Source organism: Plasmodium knowlesi (assembly GCF_000006355.2).
Source record: "Plasmodium knowlesi strain H genome assembly, chromosome: 8".
Lineage (NCBI taxonomy): Eukaryota > Apicomplexa > Aconoidasida > Haemosporida > Plasmodiidae > Plasmodium > Plasmodium knowlesi.
In genome coordinates, this window is record NC_011909.2 from 1,200,936 (window position 1) to 1,220,522 (window position 19,587).

General features: G+C 42.2%; 6 protein-coding genes across 6 annotated transcripts; 3 read left to right on the forward strand and 3 right to left on the reverse strand.

Annotated features, from left to right (window-relative positions):
- Window positions 1-245: 245 nt before the first annotated feature.
- On the reverse strand, window positions 246-1,583 carry PKNH_0825800 (inorganic pyrophosphatase, putative; the record flags this gene model as incomplete). The annotated part of the gene is made up of 3 exons (XM_039113995.1): window positions 246-668; window positions 779-841; window positions 954-1,583. 3 exons carry the CDS (start codon window positions 1,581-1,583, stop codon window positions 246-248), a joined length of 1,116 nt encoding a protein of 371 aa, XP_038969628.1.
- A 3,723-nt stretch (window positions 1,584-5,306) lies between these two features.
- Window positions 5,307-11,384, forward strand: PKNH_0825900 (conserved Plasmodium protein, unknown function; the record flags this gene model as incomplete). Its single annotated transcript, XM_039113996.1, has 2 exons — window positions 5,307-8,631; window positions 8,794-11,384. 2 exons carry the CDS (start codon window positions 5,307-5,309, stop codon window positions 11,382-11,384), a joined length of 5,916 nt encoding a protein of 1,971 aa, XP_038969629.1.
- A 156-nt stretch (window positions 11,385-11,540) lies between these two features.
- Window positions 11,541-12,428, reverse strand: PKNH_0826000 (ribosomal protein L27, mitochondrial, putative; the record flags this gene model as incomplete). The annotated part of the gene is made up of 1 exon (XM_039113997.1): window positions 11,541-12,428. The coding sequence occupies one exon, from the start codon at window positions 12,426-12,428 to the stop codon at window positions 11,541-11,543; it is 888 nt and encodes a 295-aa protein (XP_038969630.1).
- A 1,705-nt stretch (window positions 12,429-14,133) lies between these two features.
- Window positions 14,134-15,108, forward strand: PKNH_0826100 (microneme associated antigen, putative; the record flags this gene model as incomplete). The annotated part of the gene is made up of 1 exon (XM_039113998.1): window positions 14,134-15,108. One exon carries the CDS (start codon window positions 14,134-14,136, stop codon window positions 15,106-15,108), a length of 975 nt encoding a protein of 324 aa, XP_038969631.1.
- Window positions 15,109-15,413: 305 nt separating this feature from the next.
- On the reverse strand, window positions 15,414-16,465 carry PKNH_0826200 (conserved Plasmodium protein, unknown function; the record flags this gene model as incomplete). The annotated part of the gene is made up of 2 exons (XM_039113999.1): window positions 15,414-15,932; window positions 16,076-16,465. The coding sequence occupies 2 exons, from the start codon at window positions 16,463-16,465 to the stop codon at window positions 15,414-15,416; spliced, it is 909 nt and encodes a 302-aa protein (XP_038969632.1).
- A 2,122-nt stretch (window positions 16,466-18,587) lies between these two features.
- PKNH_0826300 (zinc finger protein, putative) lies at window positions 18,588-19,559 on the forward strand (the record flags this gene model as incomplete). The annotated part of the gene is made up of 1 exon (XM_039114000.1): window positions 18,588-19,559. One exon carries the CDS (start codon window positions 18,588-18,590, stop codon window positions 19,557-19,559), a length of 972 nt encoding a protein of 323 aa, XP_038969633.1.
- Between the last annotated feature and the right edge of the window lie 28 nt (window positions 19,560-19,587).

A 19,587-nucleotide genomic window follows, 5' to 3' on the forward strand; every position in this document is an offset into this window, starting at 1 on the left:
GGAGGCGCCCAAATTGGAACTCTTATTCAAATGTATGTTGTGACGAATCGGGGGAGAGATGATGCACGGTGTGAACTTCACATGCGTGCGTGTTACTGTGCGTGTTACTGTGCATGTTACCTTACACGTGTACCAAATTGTGGTGCAGACCTGGTGAGCTGAGCGACACTGCTCCCCCCCCCGGAAGGCACTCCGTGCTGAAGGTTGGCTGTTCTGCCATCCAACAGAGAAAGACACACCACTACTCAGTGGATCCATATGTTCTCGTTTGGTCTGTACGTCGGATCGGCCATATAGTATGAAATACTAATATCCTGCAGAAGACTGTTGTAGAGAGCATCGTCCTGAGATTTCTTCGGAAGTGTACTCCAGCTGAGGTCACTACTACCTGAATGTTGTTTTGTGCTAATTCCACAGGTGCTTTGACTGGTCTGGTCACATTCGTACTTCTTCATATCCCGCAGAAACTCACAGTAATATTCATGTGTCTTCTTAATTAACCCTTCACTCTCCTCTTTCGTGTGAATTTTTTTTGAGATTATGTTTAATTTTTTCGATTCAGCCATTTTGTACGAACGGAACCACTCCAGGAGGAGATTCAGTGTGTGGGGGTAGTACTTCTCCACGTCTTCCAGGGAGTTCACGTCGTCGAAATGTTTGTCGTGTTTCTACAGGCAAGGGGGGGGGGGGGGAAGGGGAAAGGAGCAGATTAGTGAGGGAGGAACAGCGCAGCGTGGACGTGTCGTCATATCGGTGTGCAGTATCTCTCTACACGAACATTGATGGCGATGATCTTCCAGTCCAGCTGTCCCTCATCAATGAGGGTAAACGCCCCGAGGATCTGAAAAAAGGGAGAGTAAGTTACATGTGAAGGGAAGTATCAGGAAGACACATGAACATGTAGATAGGTCAATATGTCACATATATGTCATGTGACTTTGCATTGAACCCACCTTGACTGGGACGACCTGACCCATTTTCAAACTATTCTGGCCCACGTCCACCACGTCAAGAGGGTCGTCATCCCCCGTGAAGAACAAATCCTGATTATCCCCAGTCTGACAGGTGTAAATGTGCTTGGGGTACTCGTACGTCCGCGGCAAGGCGCCATAGTTCCAATAAATGGAGTTGTGGTAATAACGAAGCTTGCCTTTCTTCGTATCCTGTTTAATAACATTAAAGTTTTCTTTTAACTGAATCTCCAACTTTATATAATTGTACTTTGTAATTTCGACGACCATATTATACGTGCCATCTTCATTCATCAAGTCGATGTCATGCCATGGGGATATCTGCGCAAATTTGTCATTCTCTTTTTGAAAGTACGAAATGTAAAAATTATCCTCATTCAGCTTATTGCAATATTTTAACATATACGTCTTTTTGTTAATCGTGAAGATATTTGTTAGATAATCGAACAGACTCAAATTTGAAAATATATTCGATATGATGTTGTTATTGTGGAAGTTTAAGTTTACTTGTAGCTCTTTGTTTGTCTCTACTTGGTACTCATTTTTCATCTCCTTCTGTTCCTTCGTTTTGGGCATTTCACCATTACTTGGCTTGACCACGGCGCTGCTCATTTTCCTTTTGCTTAGGTTCGGAACATGTGTGCATTTCTGTGGGTGTGGGGGTGTGTGTGTTCAGTGCAGGGGTATGTAGACGACGGACAGGTATCACACAATGTGGGCGTCCCTATTTGTTTTCTCTTTTTGGGAGTATAGAGAAATGGGAATATTTTTTTTTTTTTTTTCTGAACTGTTCAGGTGAAAAGGCGTAAACAAAAGGACTGTTTGCACTGTAGCTAGCTTTTCTTTTTTTTTTTTTTTTTTTTTTTTTTTTTAAATTGCCCATAAAATTTATATTAACAAAGTGCTCAACGCGCAAAATGAAGGCATATACTGGCATACCCCTCGGAGGAACGTCCTGGCATGGATCGACATGTAAGGGGTATCCCTACGCGTCACCAAACTTACACTATGTTGTGTAGACTGTAGAATGGGGCCTTCACCCTCCCCCCTTGTGTGTGTGCAAGTGTAGCAGTCACGATAGGAGGGAGCAAATGGAGTTACTGGAAAACAAACGAATTCACATAGATGTACTGTTCATATGTACAGACGCGTGTGTGCATCGCGAATTGGTAAACACAAATGTGGAAGGGGGATTAATTGCCTGGGCTCCAAATGCCGATCGAAGAAAGAACTTATTTGCACAGCTATTTTCTCGCAGGCGCGGCGTAGGTCCGCATGATAAACACACACACACGTGCACACATACATATACAAGGCATATACTCACAGGGGAAATTCTCTAAAGATTCCCTTCTTCGTGTGTTACGCGCGAGAAAGCTCTGCAATAAATGTGTTACAAAATGAAGTAGAGCAGAGGAATATAAAAAAAAATAAAATGAATAAATAAAATAAAATTTGTCATAGAAGCAAAACATAGGTGTGCAAGTATACTATATTGACACCTTAGGGAAAGGATGATGGGGAAGGGAAACGCCTGTATGTACACCTTCCCTGGTGGATGTTTGCATGTGCTAGCCCCTGTAGGTAGCTACCATGAAGGGATTTATACGAAATGGATTACGTATACATTAATACAACAGAATAATGATGATACGCAGTAACACACTTTTCACGAGTCTACAAATGGCTTCGCCTTCCCTTACTTGCCTCGTATCGGTCACTGCTCCTTTTCCCCCTCTCTCCTTTTTCTCGTTTTCTTTTTCACTTTCCTCCTCACTGTGAATATTGTCACTTGTTTAAGCTGCGCCAAACATTTGTTGGTACAACGTCCCAGGGGGGTAACCACCACGTTCGTTCGCTCAAGAAGGGGATAAACAAACGACACAACAGTTGGTTCAGCAGTTTCCTCGACTAATTCTCTCCGCCAACTTGACCAACTGCTCTATAATAAATTGGGACAAATGCTTTTTCAATTCTGTGCATCCTACTTGTTGGACCCCGTGCGTCATGCAGATGGCGTGCTTACTCTCTCCAAAATGAAAAAAAAAAAAAATAATAATATAATAAAATAATAAAAAAATATATATACATATATATACATGTATACATGCATACGTCCGTACCTGCCTGCATGCATAAAATTCTTTTTGCGCACTCCTTCGTGTTCGACATAGGCACGTAGGAACAGATTGTGTGGTGCGGTGTACAAACAGGTTCACTTGTTCTCACACATATTTATGTGAACATGTCGACTCAAAAATAGCAATCAAGCTTGGAAGACTCACCCCACGATTTGTAAAACGAAGACAAAAAAAAAAAAAAAAAAAAAAAAAAAAACGAGCATTCGATTGAAGGCACCGCCAGTATTTCCTCTTGAATTTGTGGTCTAACTCTTCACCATCGCTGCTACCACTTCCCCTTTAATGTTCGTGTCCCCCGCTTCAATAGCACATCCGAGGCTTGCATTCCCATATGCTTTTTTTTTTTTTTTTTTTTTTCGTAACTTGGGGGGGGATACACGCGAAGGTGAGTGGAGTCAAGGGGGGAGGAAATAAAAGCACAGGGAAGCGGCAAATAGGGAGACACTCATTCGTAAATTTTCCTCGGCGTCGCAAAACGAAGGGCACACCAATCGAGGGGCTAAAGACGTGCGTGTAACATGCTTGTAAAAAAAAAAAAAAAAAAAAAAATTAAAATCCCGTTGTTTCCACTTACCGGGAAAGGTGTACAAATATATATTTGGTATACGATACTTTTTATTTATTCTTTAAAAAAAAAGGAAAGAAGAAAGAAGAAAAAAAAAAAAAAAAAAAAAAAAAAAAAGTCCAAAATTGGGCAGATGAGTTAGCTCCGTGTGTCATTTTGTTTCTCTCCCTGACAGCCCTTCCTATATGAGCCATCATTCCAATTTCCATGGTGCATATTTTTTAAAGGCTTACTTGCATGTACATCTTGAGGAGGAAGCAGCGCACCTTCAGGGGCATCATCATTTGGTTGCCTTTACCCAGGCCGCTTGCGCCTTCGGAGGTGGGGTGAAGAATTGAGGAGCTGATGAAAGACGCACACATGATAATGCATGTACGCAAGCATACATATGCATGGATACTTCCCGGTGGCGCTTGGCCAGATGGCTTCGAACTGTGAAGTGGCTCCCTTCCGCCCGCGTATGCGTCACACTAAAATGCAGACTGGCTCTTTGTACACATGCCACTGTTGCGTGTAACATTGGGACTTGATTCACTAAGAACCACGGAGGAGTGGAGGGAAATGCCGCCTCTCCGTCTTACCCATAGACATGGAAAATATTAGGTGCAGGAGAAGCATCGATTTCATCCTACGTTCGTTAATGCGAAGGTGCTCATAACATATGAAGCACCTGTATGATTGGTCACAAAGGAAAACTGAATTTAAAGGAGGGTCCGTAAGGTATGGTCGTCACGTATGCATATACACACATAGGGAGCAACGAATGGGACACACACACACACCTGTGTAATGAATGCTACGGAAAAAATGCACATTCGTACAGGTCCCCGTTAGTCAGACATGCTACGCCTCCCGACGTGAATGAAAGAGGATTCCCTCTCCTCATGTGTTGACTTGTGCTTCCGTGCAAGTTCACTTTTCTCCGCTCTGCGCGAAGTTAACACTCTGGGTGGGGAAAAAAAAAAAAAAAAAACATCACAAGTGAATACAGGAGTACCATCCATTTGACGATGCGCTTTATATATGTGAACATATAATACAAAAAAAAGAGAAAAAGAGAAAAATGCGACCTTTGAGAAATGATCGATGACATGACACTTTACCATTCCATTTGATATGCTTTCTACTCCCTCCAGTACCCCTTTTTTTTTTTTTTTTTTTTTTTTCCCGTTTGGCTTGTTATTTTATTTTTTTTTTTTTATCCCGCCACCCAGGCTGAATTAACCTTTGATATAAATATCCCCCAATGGAGAAGCCTCTCCAGTAGCGTTGGTCCATATCTATACACACTTGCATGTGCGCATGTGCCTTTAGTACATAGGATAGCTTTTGACCAGGCCCGCTCTTGTCGATCGGTTTGTGCTTCTACCGATGGGGCGACAAAAATGGGGCTTCCCTTCCCTCCATTCTTTTTGAAAACGGTAGGAACACACACTTGGAGAAGTTAGCTGGGACGGGACATCCCCATTCTTTTTTTTTTTTTTTTTTTTTTTTTTTTTTTTTTTTAGTTTACTCTCCGTTTAAGTGGCGAAAGGGAGAGGTTTCTTGAGTACGGGGGGGAGGCAACGGGAGGAACTGTGTCACTCGACGTTTCATATTTCCCAAATATTTTTTGTGCCTTCTTAGCGTATGTACCCGTTCATGCGCACGCTACCCCCCCAAGTACCAACCATGAGAGATATGCATCCCAGGCGCTTACAGCATGGAGTTCCCGAAAGGGACTCGTCCAACCTGTCTTTAGTGAGGTTAATCGACCAGTGGAGTTTCATCGAAGCGAAATCCTATCCGATAAAAGATGGAAATGCATTAAGACGCATCCGATACGAAATAAAGAGATTCATTTATGCAAATATTTTACACAGGACGAGAGTGAACTTCCTGTTGTTCCGCACCTTTTACAGTTACCGCTACAATTATGAGGTGTTGTACGTGGGCAACCAGTACGCCTTCGACATGTGCGCAGGCGGCAGTGGAGACATGTACAACGTGCTTAAGCGCCACTACGCTCAGGGAAAAGCTTCTCATGAAAGGGTAGATATAACATCGGATTTGAAGGATAACTATACCACCGACGTAGAGATATGTCACAGATCAACCTATAATTTTTCCAACGATATTTCGATAGGGGGGGGCGCATCCCATCCTGAGGAAGATTCCTTCCTCCTGGGGGGAACTCTCGGGAGGGATACGCTATCCCCGCAGCTGTACACCTCCATTGTTGCCTGTTGTCTCGTGCTCCTGGAAAGGAAATGCTACCTGGACTTCATCTGTCTGTACCTTTACATGAAGGCCTACTTCGCTTTGGAAAGTGTATCTATGAGAAACGGGACAATCTTAAATTTTACATGTCACGAGATTTTCCTGAACCTCTTGTTGTTATTATCCGACCTCACAGCATCCAGTAGTAGCAACGGTAGAGATAGAAAAGACGAGGGAAAATTACCATATGATCATACACATACAGAGAAAAGGGACCTGTACAGTTTAATGTCATTTGATAAGGATATGCGAATTGAAAATTTATCTAGGTTTTCGTACAACGTTCTTTTGCTCCTAAGGGTAAAAATAAATTTTCATGAATTGAACTACGACTTGAATACAGATGTGTATAGCTCTCTATGCAACTTCGTTATGTCATTTAGGGATGCATTCACAAGTAGGTTCGTCTGCAGGCTGAATGAGATTAATGGGTTGACGCGCATATGTGGACATCACATTTGGGGGAGAGCCCAAGGGGGTGGTAGCCACATGGATAAGAAGAACGGTATGGGGACTGCTTTTCACATGAACAGTATCATTCCCATTGAACAAGGCTGTAATGAGGAATCCTCCATGTGGAACTCGCCTAGCCTAACAAGCGGGAACTACACTGCACTACTCCCACACATGGATGACATACCGATGCATCAGAACGGAGGCATCTTCACACATTTCAAGGATCGAAAGGGAGTATCTGGTGGGGAATACACACTGGACAATTTCTCTGCGCCGCATCTCAGCGCCAAGGAAGCCTCTTATTACAATTTCAGCCTGTTCAATAGTGGAGAAATGACCAACAGCGGGGAGAACATTTGGAGGGAGGTACTAAGTAACACAGTCGACGATGATTCCCCTCCAGCGTTACCCCGTTGGGGGGAAAACTCGTGCCATGCTCTCACCCTGAAAGAAGCAGACATCTACCAGGAGGAAGAGCTAAGGAAGAATGAAAGTGATGTCATCACCACGTACCAATACATAACAAGAAACCACGCGCATAAAAGCAAAAACGATGAGGGGAAGTACCTCTTAAGCAATGTAAAAAGGGGATGGGAAAGCATTCCCAACGGAGGAATCACTGAAGCAGACCAATCCTACTTGTGGCATAAATCGTACACAAATGACACATGCTCTCTCAATGCAATGGAAAAAAATAAAAAGAAAAAAAAATACAAAGCACAATTTTTAAGTATCATCAACAGTATCTACGTCACCCTCCACAAGAATGTCATTTGTAGCCTACACAATAGGATAGAGGAGTATCGTTTTTTCTCTTTAAAACCTTTTTTTCATTTTTTAAGTAGAAATGAGCTTTTGTGTGTGGAAAAGGAAGATCTGTTAAGTACATACAAGAATAAAATTATGGCATGTCTTCTGGGCCATGAGAGTGAAATGTTCTGTAGTGAACATACCTTTGCGGGTAGAGTTCAAAGGGAGAAGCGAAAATGGAAGGATGCCCCTCACGTGAAGAAGGAAAAACTAAACAGATTGAGAAGGAGAAAAATATACATCAGTAAGAATTTCGTATGTGTTAATGATGGTGTTGCCTTTTGGTTGGACAAGAAAAAGGAGGGGGTTTTGCGTCTGCGCTTTGTACCCTTCGGAAATATGTTTTCGTCGCCATTCTACCAGAGATATTTTCACCTCTTCCTGTTTTTCGCGAGGGTCGGTACATTGGTGCGGTACGTGCAGGCGTTCGTGCGCGTCTTTTCTGCGTTGCTTTTCCGGGAGGGGGTCGGCAATGACAGTGGTGCCAATACTAGTGATAATAATAGTGGTGGTGATAGTAGCAGTGGTGCCAATACTAGTGATAATAATAGTGGTGATGATAGTAGCTGTGGTCGTGGCGAGCTGCAAGGAAAATCGACGAGTCATCCACACAGAAGGAGGAAGAAAGAACGCAACCGACTGTGTCACCAGGAGGAAGACATAATTCCTATGGGAGAAGTATTCACTACCTTTATCAACTCAGTGGCCAAGTATCTACACTGGTATTCAGAACAAACGAGGAGGGTAATTCTCCACGGAAATGCTAACACCCCCATGGACATATATAACAAAGTTAAGAGGTACACCGAGTGTATCGAGCTTCTGGCCTTCCTCTGCTCCAGTTACACACAGGAAAAGGAAGAAGTTTTTCGCAAAAAGTATTTCGTCTTTTATAATGCCCCCCCTTCGGATGTGCTACCTCCCGATGGGACAGTCAATTCGAACCTAAACCAAGTGACTGAGTACAATTCCCTCCTCAACGTTATTTATGGTTTGTCACACAACCCTCGAGAGGAAGGAACAAACAGCCGAAGATATTCTAAAATGCATGATGATTATCAGACCCGAGTGATATGTGGTAATCGTGTCAACCTGTTCATTTTCCCCAGGGGTAACGAACTGCTGAGTTACGTCTACAGGTACTACTACCTCTTCCTTAGTAGTAGGAGGAGACACCTAGCGAAGGTGTGCAAATATATTTTCTTGCGCATATTGAAACCGCTGTTGTACTTTCTCTACGCTTATGTTTTCCTGGGGGTTAACAGGGATTTCCACTGCGAGTATATAATTAGCAAGCAGATAGCACGACAGTTCTTTTTCGTTCTGCATAAGGGAAATAGGTACTACGATCGGGGGAAACTCCTCTCCGACCCGTGTCTTTCACTCCCTATTTTTTTAAAGTACGCCATAGGTGTTGTTTACAGAGCAGGTATGTGTACAGGTAGCCATCGCACAGATGGCAAGCTCGTCTGACAATTGGGCAAGGCGCGCATCACTTCGATGGAGCGATGCTACTGCTCGTTGGAGCACGTCTACACCGCCGTCACACACACACACACACACACACACACATACACACACTTTTCCGCAGGCGAGTTGTCGAGAATTTTAAGATCCATCAGCGAAGAAGACTTCCAGCTAGCCATTCCTAAAAATTTAAGTGGTAAAAATTGGCTAGCCAAAAAAAAAAAAAAAAAAAAAATGACCCAAAGTGATCAGCATGCACGTGGAAATGTAAACCAAATGGGAAATGCTAAAGACGTAGATCTCCCAAACTTGTTGTGCTCCTTGTCTACCGCCACGTTAGAACATTTTTTTCTTCTGCACGCAAACCCAAGTCGTAAGAAATTGATGAGTCCAGGTGAACGATTCGAAAATATCTTTATCGAGCATTGGAATGATGAAGAAAGCGCCAAACATGTTTTTTCCAGAACGAGGAGGAATATAAGAAAGCGTTTACACCGGTATTTTCACTCCTTCCGCAGTGCCCTCAGTCGTCCCGATAGTTATAGGGGGAGTGCAACAACCAAGCGTGGTGACATCAACTTGAATAAGGGCAACGAGGACAGTGATGCCAAATACGCAGATGGAGTGTTGGAGAACTGCGTAGACAGGGGGAATGCCCTCTCTACGTGCAGACTGAAAAAGTCGTTAAAATTAAGGATCATTGCTAAGCGTGGGAAAAGGGTAGATGGTAGGAGACGATGTTTTATGATACGACGGGATAGGGGACGACTCGATAGGAGAGACGGAAATCGGAAGCAACAAGAAGAAGACTCATCAGACTGCAGCAGTGACAGTACTTCGTTCCCTCTGTCAGATGACACAACTGCGTCTTCGCACAGTGGTAGCAAGGTATACAAGGAGATGCCTCCAAATTTGTATCACGTTCATTGTGATGTTAATAATGAACGACCACATCGTGGGAAGGCTCACACCCCATTCAGCCTAACCACGAATACACCACTGGACGAGGTTGATAATTATGAGGAGCGAAGAGACCTGGCAACGTTCCACATAAATTACGAGGATGATAGGGAGCAACTATCCAGTGCAGTAAAATTTGGAAGGAGATCCTACTACAGACATTCCTTAACGGGAAGAGTTGCTAAGTGGACCAAATTGGTGAAGCCCTTGGGAAGTGATGGTGAAAACTATCTAGGTGTTAAAGATAACCCATGTGATTCGCTTAGGGAACATGGAACTGATAGAGTTCTCCCCATGTGGAGTTCAGAAAAAATGAATATCCAAAGTATTAATTATTTTCTATACAAAAATTTGTATACTCCAATAAAGGAGCATTACGACAATGTAAACAGAATTTTGGTTTGGTCTTTTTTATTGAAACATAATTTCTTAGCGTTTGTTTGTCTATTGAAGTGCAGAATGTTTTTGGAAACTGAGGAGAAGCACCGGGTTTTTTCATCCCTGTTGAGCAACAGGAAGGGTGAGTCGAACAGTTCAGGGAGTGGCATCCTAAATGGTAACAATTATGATGAGTATCCTTACTATGATAAGCGCGATGACATAGGTGCATGTACCTCAGAAAAGACACAATCAAGGAGAAGACAGAGAAAAATTCTGCACCATCGAGTAGACAGTCATTGTTACACCGCAACAGATATATGTACCAAGTTTTCTCACATCCATATATACATAGAAATTCCTTATCCATTAAATATATTTTTTGATGAATATATTGTGGGGTGCTATACCAATGTGTACAGATTAATAGCTCTGCTTTATTTTACGCATCAAAGTTTAAATGGTATTTTTGGAACTTTCCGGAGTTTTTCCAAACCGCTAGTTTATCAGTACAGGAAGAAGGACACTGATGAGGGGGAAGGGAAGGGGAAGGGAAGGGAAAGGCACTTCCGCTCAAGCGACTTCAAGTATATGGACGTGATTAACAGTATCGCACGAGGGAATGCCTCCAGCGGGGATAGTGACGAGGAGCAAAAAAATCAGGATCAGATCGATGGGGGGAAGAGAAGTGTTACCCCTTCCCTGAACTGCCTCCTCTCGAGGAATACTTGCAATGCACATTTAACGCAGGAACGTTTCATCAGCATAGGGTTCGATGAGCATTTCATGCGTCATCTAGGTGTTCATAAATTTGTGAACCACATAAAAATAATGAGTGACTTATTAAAAGATCTAAATAAAATAAGAGCAGAAATGGATTTTATTGTTCGCAATATTTATGAATATATTGTCAATACGAATGTCGTTCGAAGTTACTTTTTTTTTTTTAAGAATGTGTTGAAAGTAAGGAGTTTTTCTAGTTTGATTGAATTCCACAAAAGTCTAGCTGAACATTTGCATCATTTCTCTTTTTTATCTAATGAATTTGTTTCTCTGTACATAATTATTAGTAACATTGTTAACCTCGTGCATGTTTTTAAACGCATCATGGATTCCTTAACGTGGATCAATGTAGAAGTACAAGAACCCGTGAATTTTTTGCAGACCTTCCAAGAACACACCAAGAAGTTGGAACACAACATCATTTTACTTACATCTGAAGAGGTCCAGGAGTTTATTCGGTCCTTCTATGCAAACAGGAATGAGTTACTTCTGTACATCCGCGAGTTTCGCAGTGGACCGCTAGACTGCATCTACAACAAATTTTTCTTCAACGGGTTCTATGCGCGCATGTTTGGGGAAGACGAGGATGACTAGCGATGTGGCAACTGGACAGGATTGGATAAGAAAAAAAAAAAAAAAAAAAAAAAAAGGAGTCACATCTTGGTGGAGGTCTTGGCAATACAAAAGAGGATATCAAATTATATTCTACTTCTACGTGTATATTTATCTAACGACTTTTTAAAGGAAATCTCACTTCGGCTTGTGATACAACACGGGCACCTCCCTCAAGGTAGGATTATCTTCTATATCATACCTTGCCAAAAATTGTGGACGCAGTGGTGGTTTTCTAAACTGCGTCTCTTTACTTGGAGGAAAGCTCACGACATGTTTCATTCGAAGATAAACAAGACTTCTATTTTCCTCTAGCGATCTCACATGTTCAGTTCTGTATCTATATAAATCTTCCTCCCTCAGTTCATCTATCTCCTCTGGAAGTACATTCACGATGAGCACATTCTGCGTAGTGTGAAATGTATACTTCACTCTGCCATTTGTGAGGGCTACTAAACTTGTGTTTTTCGTAACCTTAACATGTTCCCCAGGGTAATACTTAAAATTGCGTCTTCGTGTTTTTCTTTCTAAATTGAAAGCAATAATTTTTCTTTGCTTCACGAGAAGCTGTCCTGTTTTTACGTATTCAGCACTTAGCCGTTTTATTCCTATTTTTGCTTTTTGTCCTTGTCCATTAGGAGAGCTCCTACTTTTCCTTCTGTAGGAACTCGTCTTCACCATTTTAAAACGCTTAAATGTATGGAGCAAGTTTGTAATGTCTGTATGTTGCTCCCCTCCTCTGTGGACATCATAGCGAACCCTCTTAGGCACCATCCCCAGCGGAGGAAACAGATACGGGTGGACATTTACACACTTGGTGCTGTTTGTACATATATTTTTTTTTTGTAGTGAGAAGTGCATTGTGTTTGGCTGACTTTCTCTAAGGGGGATAGTCACTGGGGAACTTTTAAATCCACGCGAAGTTATTGTTCCTTTGGGGAATCCCCCATTTTGTGCGCAGGAAATGAAGAACCCATTCTTCCAATACGGAGGGGTTAAAAAATGGAACCTGCGTAGAGGATTCATCTTATTCTTTTCACTTGGCTTGGCCTTGCTTTACCCTCACTCAGCTCACATTATGATGTATCCTTTGGGTTTCCTTAAAGCACGCACCTTCGCCATGCGGAGGAAAGCCGAGGTTAGGAAATGAACTTTGGAACGGGAGGGAGAACTTCTCGCACAACTTAACACGGAACTTGCCACACAACTTTCCGCAGAACTATTTGGATATATATATATGTATATATATATATATATATTTTTTATCAATCCAGCGAGCTTTCACGCTGTGGTGATATTTCACTTTTGCAAAAGGGGGAAATGTGAATGTATCATCTCTTCCCTTTTTTGCAGAGAAACCTTTTCATGTAGTAACAAAGCGCATTTTTCCCACGTGGATTCAAGTGCCGTATTTTTGGAGGAATTCCCCAACCGTACACACACCCCAGAAGTATCATCGTAAGCGCTTGAATTTGCCACTTTGTGTAGACGAATATGCGCTACCTTCGGAATCCTACAAATTTGCTTTTTTTTTTTTTTTTTTTTTTTTTTTTTTTTTTTTTTTTTTTGCCCCCCTTGCGGCGATGGGTATTGAGAGCACTTACCCATTAAAAGGTTCTATCTTGTTGCGTTTCTTTTTTTAGGAGAGTCCTCACAAATCCATTTGGGCAATCACCCTTATGAGCATTCTCCCACTCCGCTCAAGTGCATGCGCGCTTGCGTGCATACCGTTTCGACAACGCGCCCGTGAAGACCGCCCCGTCGAGAGAACCATCCCACCTTGGGCTTAACGCCCGTTCAGTTACCTGGCCACTTTTTTCCACTCCCCTCTTCCTGACGTTTTCCTCTGCCTATCAATCCGTGATGAGGGATTAATTACAAGAGGTCTTCCCTCCCCACCCGTCCTCCATTTCCCCCATCGCGTTTTTCACGACACCATATGGTGCATGTGGATTGTCACAGTGCTTGCGTTCTTTATTTTGTTCTGTTGGTTTATCTGCCAGTCTGTTTGTTAATATTTGCGAGTAATTTTACATTTGATTTTACGCCTAATTTTACGTCCAATTTTACGTCCAATTTTACAACAAAATTTACGGCTATTTTTTCGCCTAATTTGTTTCCGCAGCGTACTCTACACCACTCCGCGTTTCCTTCCCTTTTTTCCACTCGTTCAGAAAAAGGGAATTTCTTCGCCCTAAGGGAAATTTGCATGACAAAATTCGATCAGTTGCGTTAGCGGAGTCAGTCCCATCAGTCAAATTTCCCGCGGGCTGGTCCCCACAAACCCCCCTTTTTTTGTTACTACTGCGCGGTGGTTCCGCGTGCGTTGGTTCTTGTTCGTTCTACCTGACAACCCCCTCCCAGAATGACCCAAGTGTGCAGATAATTTACGCATGTTTTGTAATCATTTTTTTTTTTTTTTCCTTTTTTTTTTTTTTTTTTTTTAAATGCCTTTTGGGATTTATAATTTTAGTTTTTTTTACTTATTTGGGAGTCAGTTTAGGAGGCTCTTCGTTCTTCACCTGTTCACACCTTATCCTTGTATAGTTTCTATTTCTTTATCTTTTTTTTTTTTTGTTTTTCTGTTCCTTTTTTTTTTTTTTTTTTTTTTTTTTTTTTCTGCGCGACCTTGCCTATTTCTACACAATTCATGTTGACAACGGCAGGTGTGCACACGCCCCCTTCCCTTCCCCCCTGCACCCACCAGTAGTCGCTTGCAACTAAATCCCTAATGCACGACTATTTTTTGAGGACAAAATTTAATCTTCTGAACAATGGACTTTTCAACAGCCTCTACAGAAATGGTTCCATGTATAGAAGTGATGAAGGGGGAAAGAACCCGAACGTGGGGAGAGCTTCGAATTCGTTTAGCACCGACACACACCTTCCCGACAGGACGAACAAAGAATTGAATAATCAGCTGATTTACTCGTACTACAACAACTTTGCGAATGAGAGAAGCGCACGGGCGCAGCAAGATCGTAGCGGGCAACAAGAAAGAAGTGGTAAATACGGTGGATGTGGAAAACACGATCACAGCGGAAGTGACCGCTCCAGAAGTGACCACTCGAGAAGTGATCGCGACAGAAGCGATCGCGGCAAGGGTGAGCATCCCGACCTGAGTGCGCTCTACGACGAGGCGGGCGGGAACTTCACCAAAGGGAACTGCAATATGCACATGAACGGACACGGAAAGACCTTCCTGGACTACCGGGCGTATGGCCACAAGGACAAGGAAATGCTCTGCGTCGAAAACAACAACCAAGTAATCCAGGAGGAAACCTTTTTTTACGAAGAATTTAAAAAGCTAAAAAACGATGTTATGGCACTACAAATTATGAACGTCAACCTCCAAAAACAAGTATTAGCGAACCACACCATGCTGGGCCCCTCCAAGGTGATTCCACAACATATAATAATTAACAACAAAACGGAAGTGGCCTCCAATGCTATCAGCCAAATTCAGGACAACAAGAAAAAAAACAACGGGTTTCTATACATGCTGTTGAAGAAGCTGCTGAGTAGTAGGCTGACGCAAATGATTTTCGTGTCGTCTTTTTTCATTTCCATATATTTGTTTAACAAGCACTGGCAGCGCGCCCTGAAGATGTCGCAACTGGAGAGGCGCATCAACTCCAATTTCATCCTCAGGAGCGTGCGTATGTTTGAGGAGACCCTGGGCATGCGCAAGTTCAGCTACCCGTAGTGCACAGTTGGTGGTTGATCGGTTGTCGCGTGGTAACCACTTTCGCAACCAATTCTGTAACCACATCCGTGACCACCTCCCTTCCCATGCGTGTAAAGAATCGCCCTGTTTGTGTTTCCCACTTTTCCCAAAACTTTTCCGCAATTGCGACATTTATGTCGTGTCAAGCTAGCCAAAAGGATAATGAAAAAAAAAAAATAATAAATTTTATAGCTAACTTGTATGAACCGTTCAGGTGAAAAAGAAAAAAAAAAAAAAAAAAAAAAAAAGGGCAAGGTGTGCAAAAAAGAGGCAAAATGGCTACCTCATTTTTGTTGATATAAGCACCTACCCTGCGAAGAAGAACGTGTATATATGCTGAATAGTTCGTCAAAGAAGAGAGTGATTTCTTCCGTAGACATAGCTGCGTGGAAAGTTTTAAGAAACTCTTTAACGAAATTTTCTATTTTTTGAAGACCCTTTACATTTGCGTACACTTCAACAAATTTCCTATAAAATGATGTCTCAGGGACATACACTTGAAAGGGAGAAATAAATGATTGGTAAAATTTAGCCATGCATTTTGAGATATCATCAAAATCGTGAAATGAAATGTGTGGGCTTTTTAACGCTTGTAAAATTAATTTAAAATCCTCTACATATTGAGATAAATAATTTCCCCTCAGCTTATCTTCCGTTACTGTTCTGCAGGACTTTACGATTTTTTTGAATGTAATGTTCGCGTCGTATAGGTATGAAAAATGCTCATCGAGGGATGTACAGAATTCGTTGTAACTTAGAACTTCCTCCAGGATACTTGTTATGGCCCTCATGGTGTGTTGGATCTGCAGGGGGGGCGAAGCGCTCAGGTAGTGATGGGGTAGGGGTTACAAGGCGAGCAGCTTCTTCCATATAGATATACTATGCTCACATTTCAGCCGATTATAATTATGCTCCGCGAGTAGCCCCCAGCCCGGTCCGCACTTACCGAGTCGGAGACACACCTACTGATGACATTTCTAATATTGGTGATGTTATTTAACTTTTCATTTTTCAATTTTTTAATCATCTCATGGTGAATGTAACCCATTTGTGCGTGTGATATGTTCCTCTTAACTTTTTCGTATGGAGAAGGGGGTTTGTTAACTTCCAGAGCGTTTAAGGAAGCCTCCAAAAAGCTGTAGGCATCTTTTGTCCTTGACAGGTGGAGTTCTTTTTCTTCTTCTGCGTCATTTTCCATTCCGATCGAAGCCCCCATAGTTCGTAGCAGAAATGCCAACACTGCAAGGAGGAAGAGCAGATTGGCGACTCTCCCCCTTGTCATTTTGTAGTGAATAAGGAAGGAGGAAAGGCGTTGAAAATTTACACGCAGGCACATGCAAACACGTAAATTCACACATGCATTTATATGCACACGATTGGTGTGTGAACAACTAGAATGGTAATAAAAAAAAAAAAAAAAGAAGAAAAGAACAGAACAGAACAAATATTATCTGATACGATCAAACTACACCTCTTTACAGAAACAGAAAATAAAAAAAAATTAAACCTACATCAGCGTGTCTATGTAGTAAACGTGATGTGGTTGTCACTCATTGTTGTCACTTCAGGTCGACGCAATCTGTAAAATATATTTTTCCTTCGTTGGGTCTATATACCCCACACCCTTTTGCGAACATGTTCTTTCGTGAGTCATTTGCGTGCTGGAGGTGAGGCACGTAAAACCATACCTGTGGACATAATAATATGTCCATATAATCAAGCACAAAAATCAAAGTGGAGGAAGAAAAAAAAAAAAAAAAAAAGGGAATGAATGAATGAACAGCGTTGTCGCAAAAGTAGCTAGCCAATCTTACGAACAAGTTTTTTTTTAACAAACTTTTTTATCAAACTTTTGTCCTTCAAAAAATTAGACGCATCTGCACGGAGCAAAATTCTGTGGGAGGAGGTACCATTATCATTTGGTGGAAAAACAAAAAAAAGAAAAAAAGACGAACAAGTCGAGCGACGAGGAAACGAAAAGAATAGAAAAATGTGATGTTCTTCCTTTTTCATGTTGTGTAAAGCAGAAGGATGATTTCGTTCTGTTGTCTGGTGAACTATATTTTTTTCCCCCCTTAACATGCATGCATTAGAAAAGGGTGCACACCTGTGTTCTTTTTTACCTGTTCTTGATCATATGCACTAGGGGGGCACTGCGTGTTGTTCTTTTGTGTCGCATGTGGAAAATGTACACGCGTAACTATGAATCTATAATCACACTTCTATGTTTGGGTCTCAAGACCCCTGCACGACAAGTGTTCTCAGGAGAGACACCCTTCGTTTGGGGGTATGTGTGGTGGATTAATCACATTTTGTGTTAAGTTACTCCCTCTCCTCCCCCCCCCCCCCGTTCACCAAGGTGAAAACAACTCGACTTAAACCTTTCAATGTGCCCCCGCAAAAGAGAAGTCACCTCTATGGGCGTTAAATCGAACGGGGGCAACAAACCGTAGGTGCGTATAACCGTCCAGCTATACGTGCGCAAGCTCATCTCTAACGGTACTACTTTCGCATACTTCCCTTGGGAGCACTCAAGGTGTGGGGTTGGTCCAACCCTGCAATCATTTCTAAACAAAAGCAAAAAAAAAAAAAAAGAAAAGGACGCGTAGCCATTTTGGTGCAGCCCTCCAATGGAGACGCTCCATGAACACGTACTGGTTTGATCGAACTCATTTTTGCGAAGAGATTGGTACATATAACAACATCATACAGGACACATTGCACTAAAAGGGGCATGAAAAATTGCATGCATGTATTTTTTATTTTATTTTAATTTTTTTTTTTTTTCGCTTCATGATCGTCTCCTCACTGGTCATTTGGAAAAAGTGCTTTACTATGTGTTGGGAGAAAAAACAATAACTGGGTTGGAATGATTTCCTGGATTTTTTTTTTTTTTTTTTTTTTTTTTTCCACAAACGCGCAGCAATAGAGGAAATGAATCTCTATCAAGCTATACTTCCTCCCGTGGCTGTCACATCATCTACTGGAAATAGCAAAAAAGATAACCCCCCCCAACGATTTGTTTAATGTTGCTTTTCCACGCATGACAAGTAGAGCGCGCGAGAAGAGTGGTAATAAATATATATATATATTTATTTTTCTGTGCTTGTGAATTTTTTACCCTCCAAAAAAAAGGAGCGCCCTCTAACGACGGTAAACGCATAAATACAACTCTCACGAACAAGGCATGTTTCGTTGGGGAAGGGGGCCATACTTTTGCAAAGGAAAAAAGATGCAGTGTTGTTACCGATGAGGAAGAAACTTAGTGGTGCTTACTTCTGTAATATAACTTCCCTTTGCATGCATCTTTTTAGAACATTTTTTCACAAGTGAAAACTTTACTTGTTTTTCTCCTTTCCCCAGTGCGGCTGCCGCGGCGTGAGTAATCATTGCAACGTTGCAACGGTGGAACGGTGCGGCAGTCGCCACTGTTACCACCGCCAAGGCCGCCCGGAAGGATGAGCTCCTTCGCGAACAATGGCGGGAACTACAGGAACAGGACACTGGGCACATCACCCAAATGCCAAAACATAAACCACAAGGTAACCTCGGTGGAGAACGGGCCCTCCGTTTTCTGCACGCTCTGCGCTTTACCGTACAACGCCAAAATTAGACTGAACCCCTGTTTTCATGTAATCTGTAGCAAATGTTACGAGCTGTGTGCACAGCAACAAGCCTGTCTTCTGTGCAATGTAGAAATAAATGATGTGGAGTTTCTTTTCATCGGTGAAAATATCTTTGTATGTCCTTATGGTGACTGCAAAAAGGGCTTTCTCAATTTAAAGTGTTTCCATTATCACATTCACTTCAAGCATCAGTTTATGAAGTTAGGAAATTATTACACCGAAGATAGAAGTAGCAGTAGCATTAGCGATCGCCAGAATGCACGTGGAGATACTTTGTCCTTCCCGATCAATGAGCCTTTTTCCACCTCCTTTTTTTCAAACAATGATGGATTAAATGCTTACACCGCCAGTAACGAGGATGATCAGGAATTTAATTATGAATCTGCAAAGAATGAACCAAGTGGAAGCGCAACCAACATTACCATAAGTCGTGCCCCCGGTATGAATGTCTCGCGTGGTGATACCCTCCCCCCGGTAAGGGACACACCCTTCAACGTACACAGTAACCCAATTAACAATTTTACCGTGCAAAGCAAAAACTTAAGTTTACAAAGTAGTATGCCCCTTGGTGGAGGTGCCATAAACACGAACGAGAAAAATGCCTCCGGGGAAAATTTCTCTACCCCCATGATGCAGTTCACAGGCAAGTGGGATTATGGTAACGTACCCTTCAAGTCAGATTTTAATACGTTTAATATGCCCCCTAACAGTGATGCTCTTGCCCCCAGTAAAAACAACTCCCTTGGACCCAGTGGGAAGGAGAACGAGGAGGACGACTACGACAATCTCGAGGATCTCATGTGAGATTACCCTTGCCAAGAAGGAGGGACAC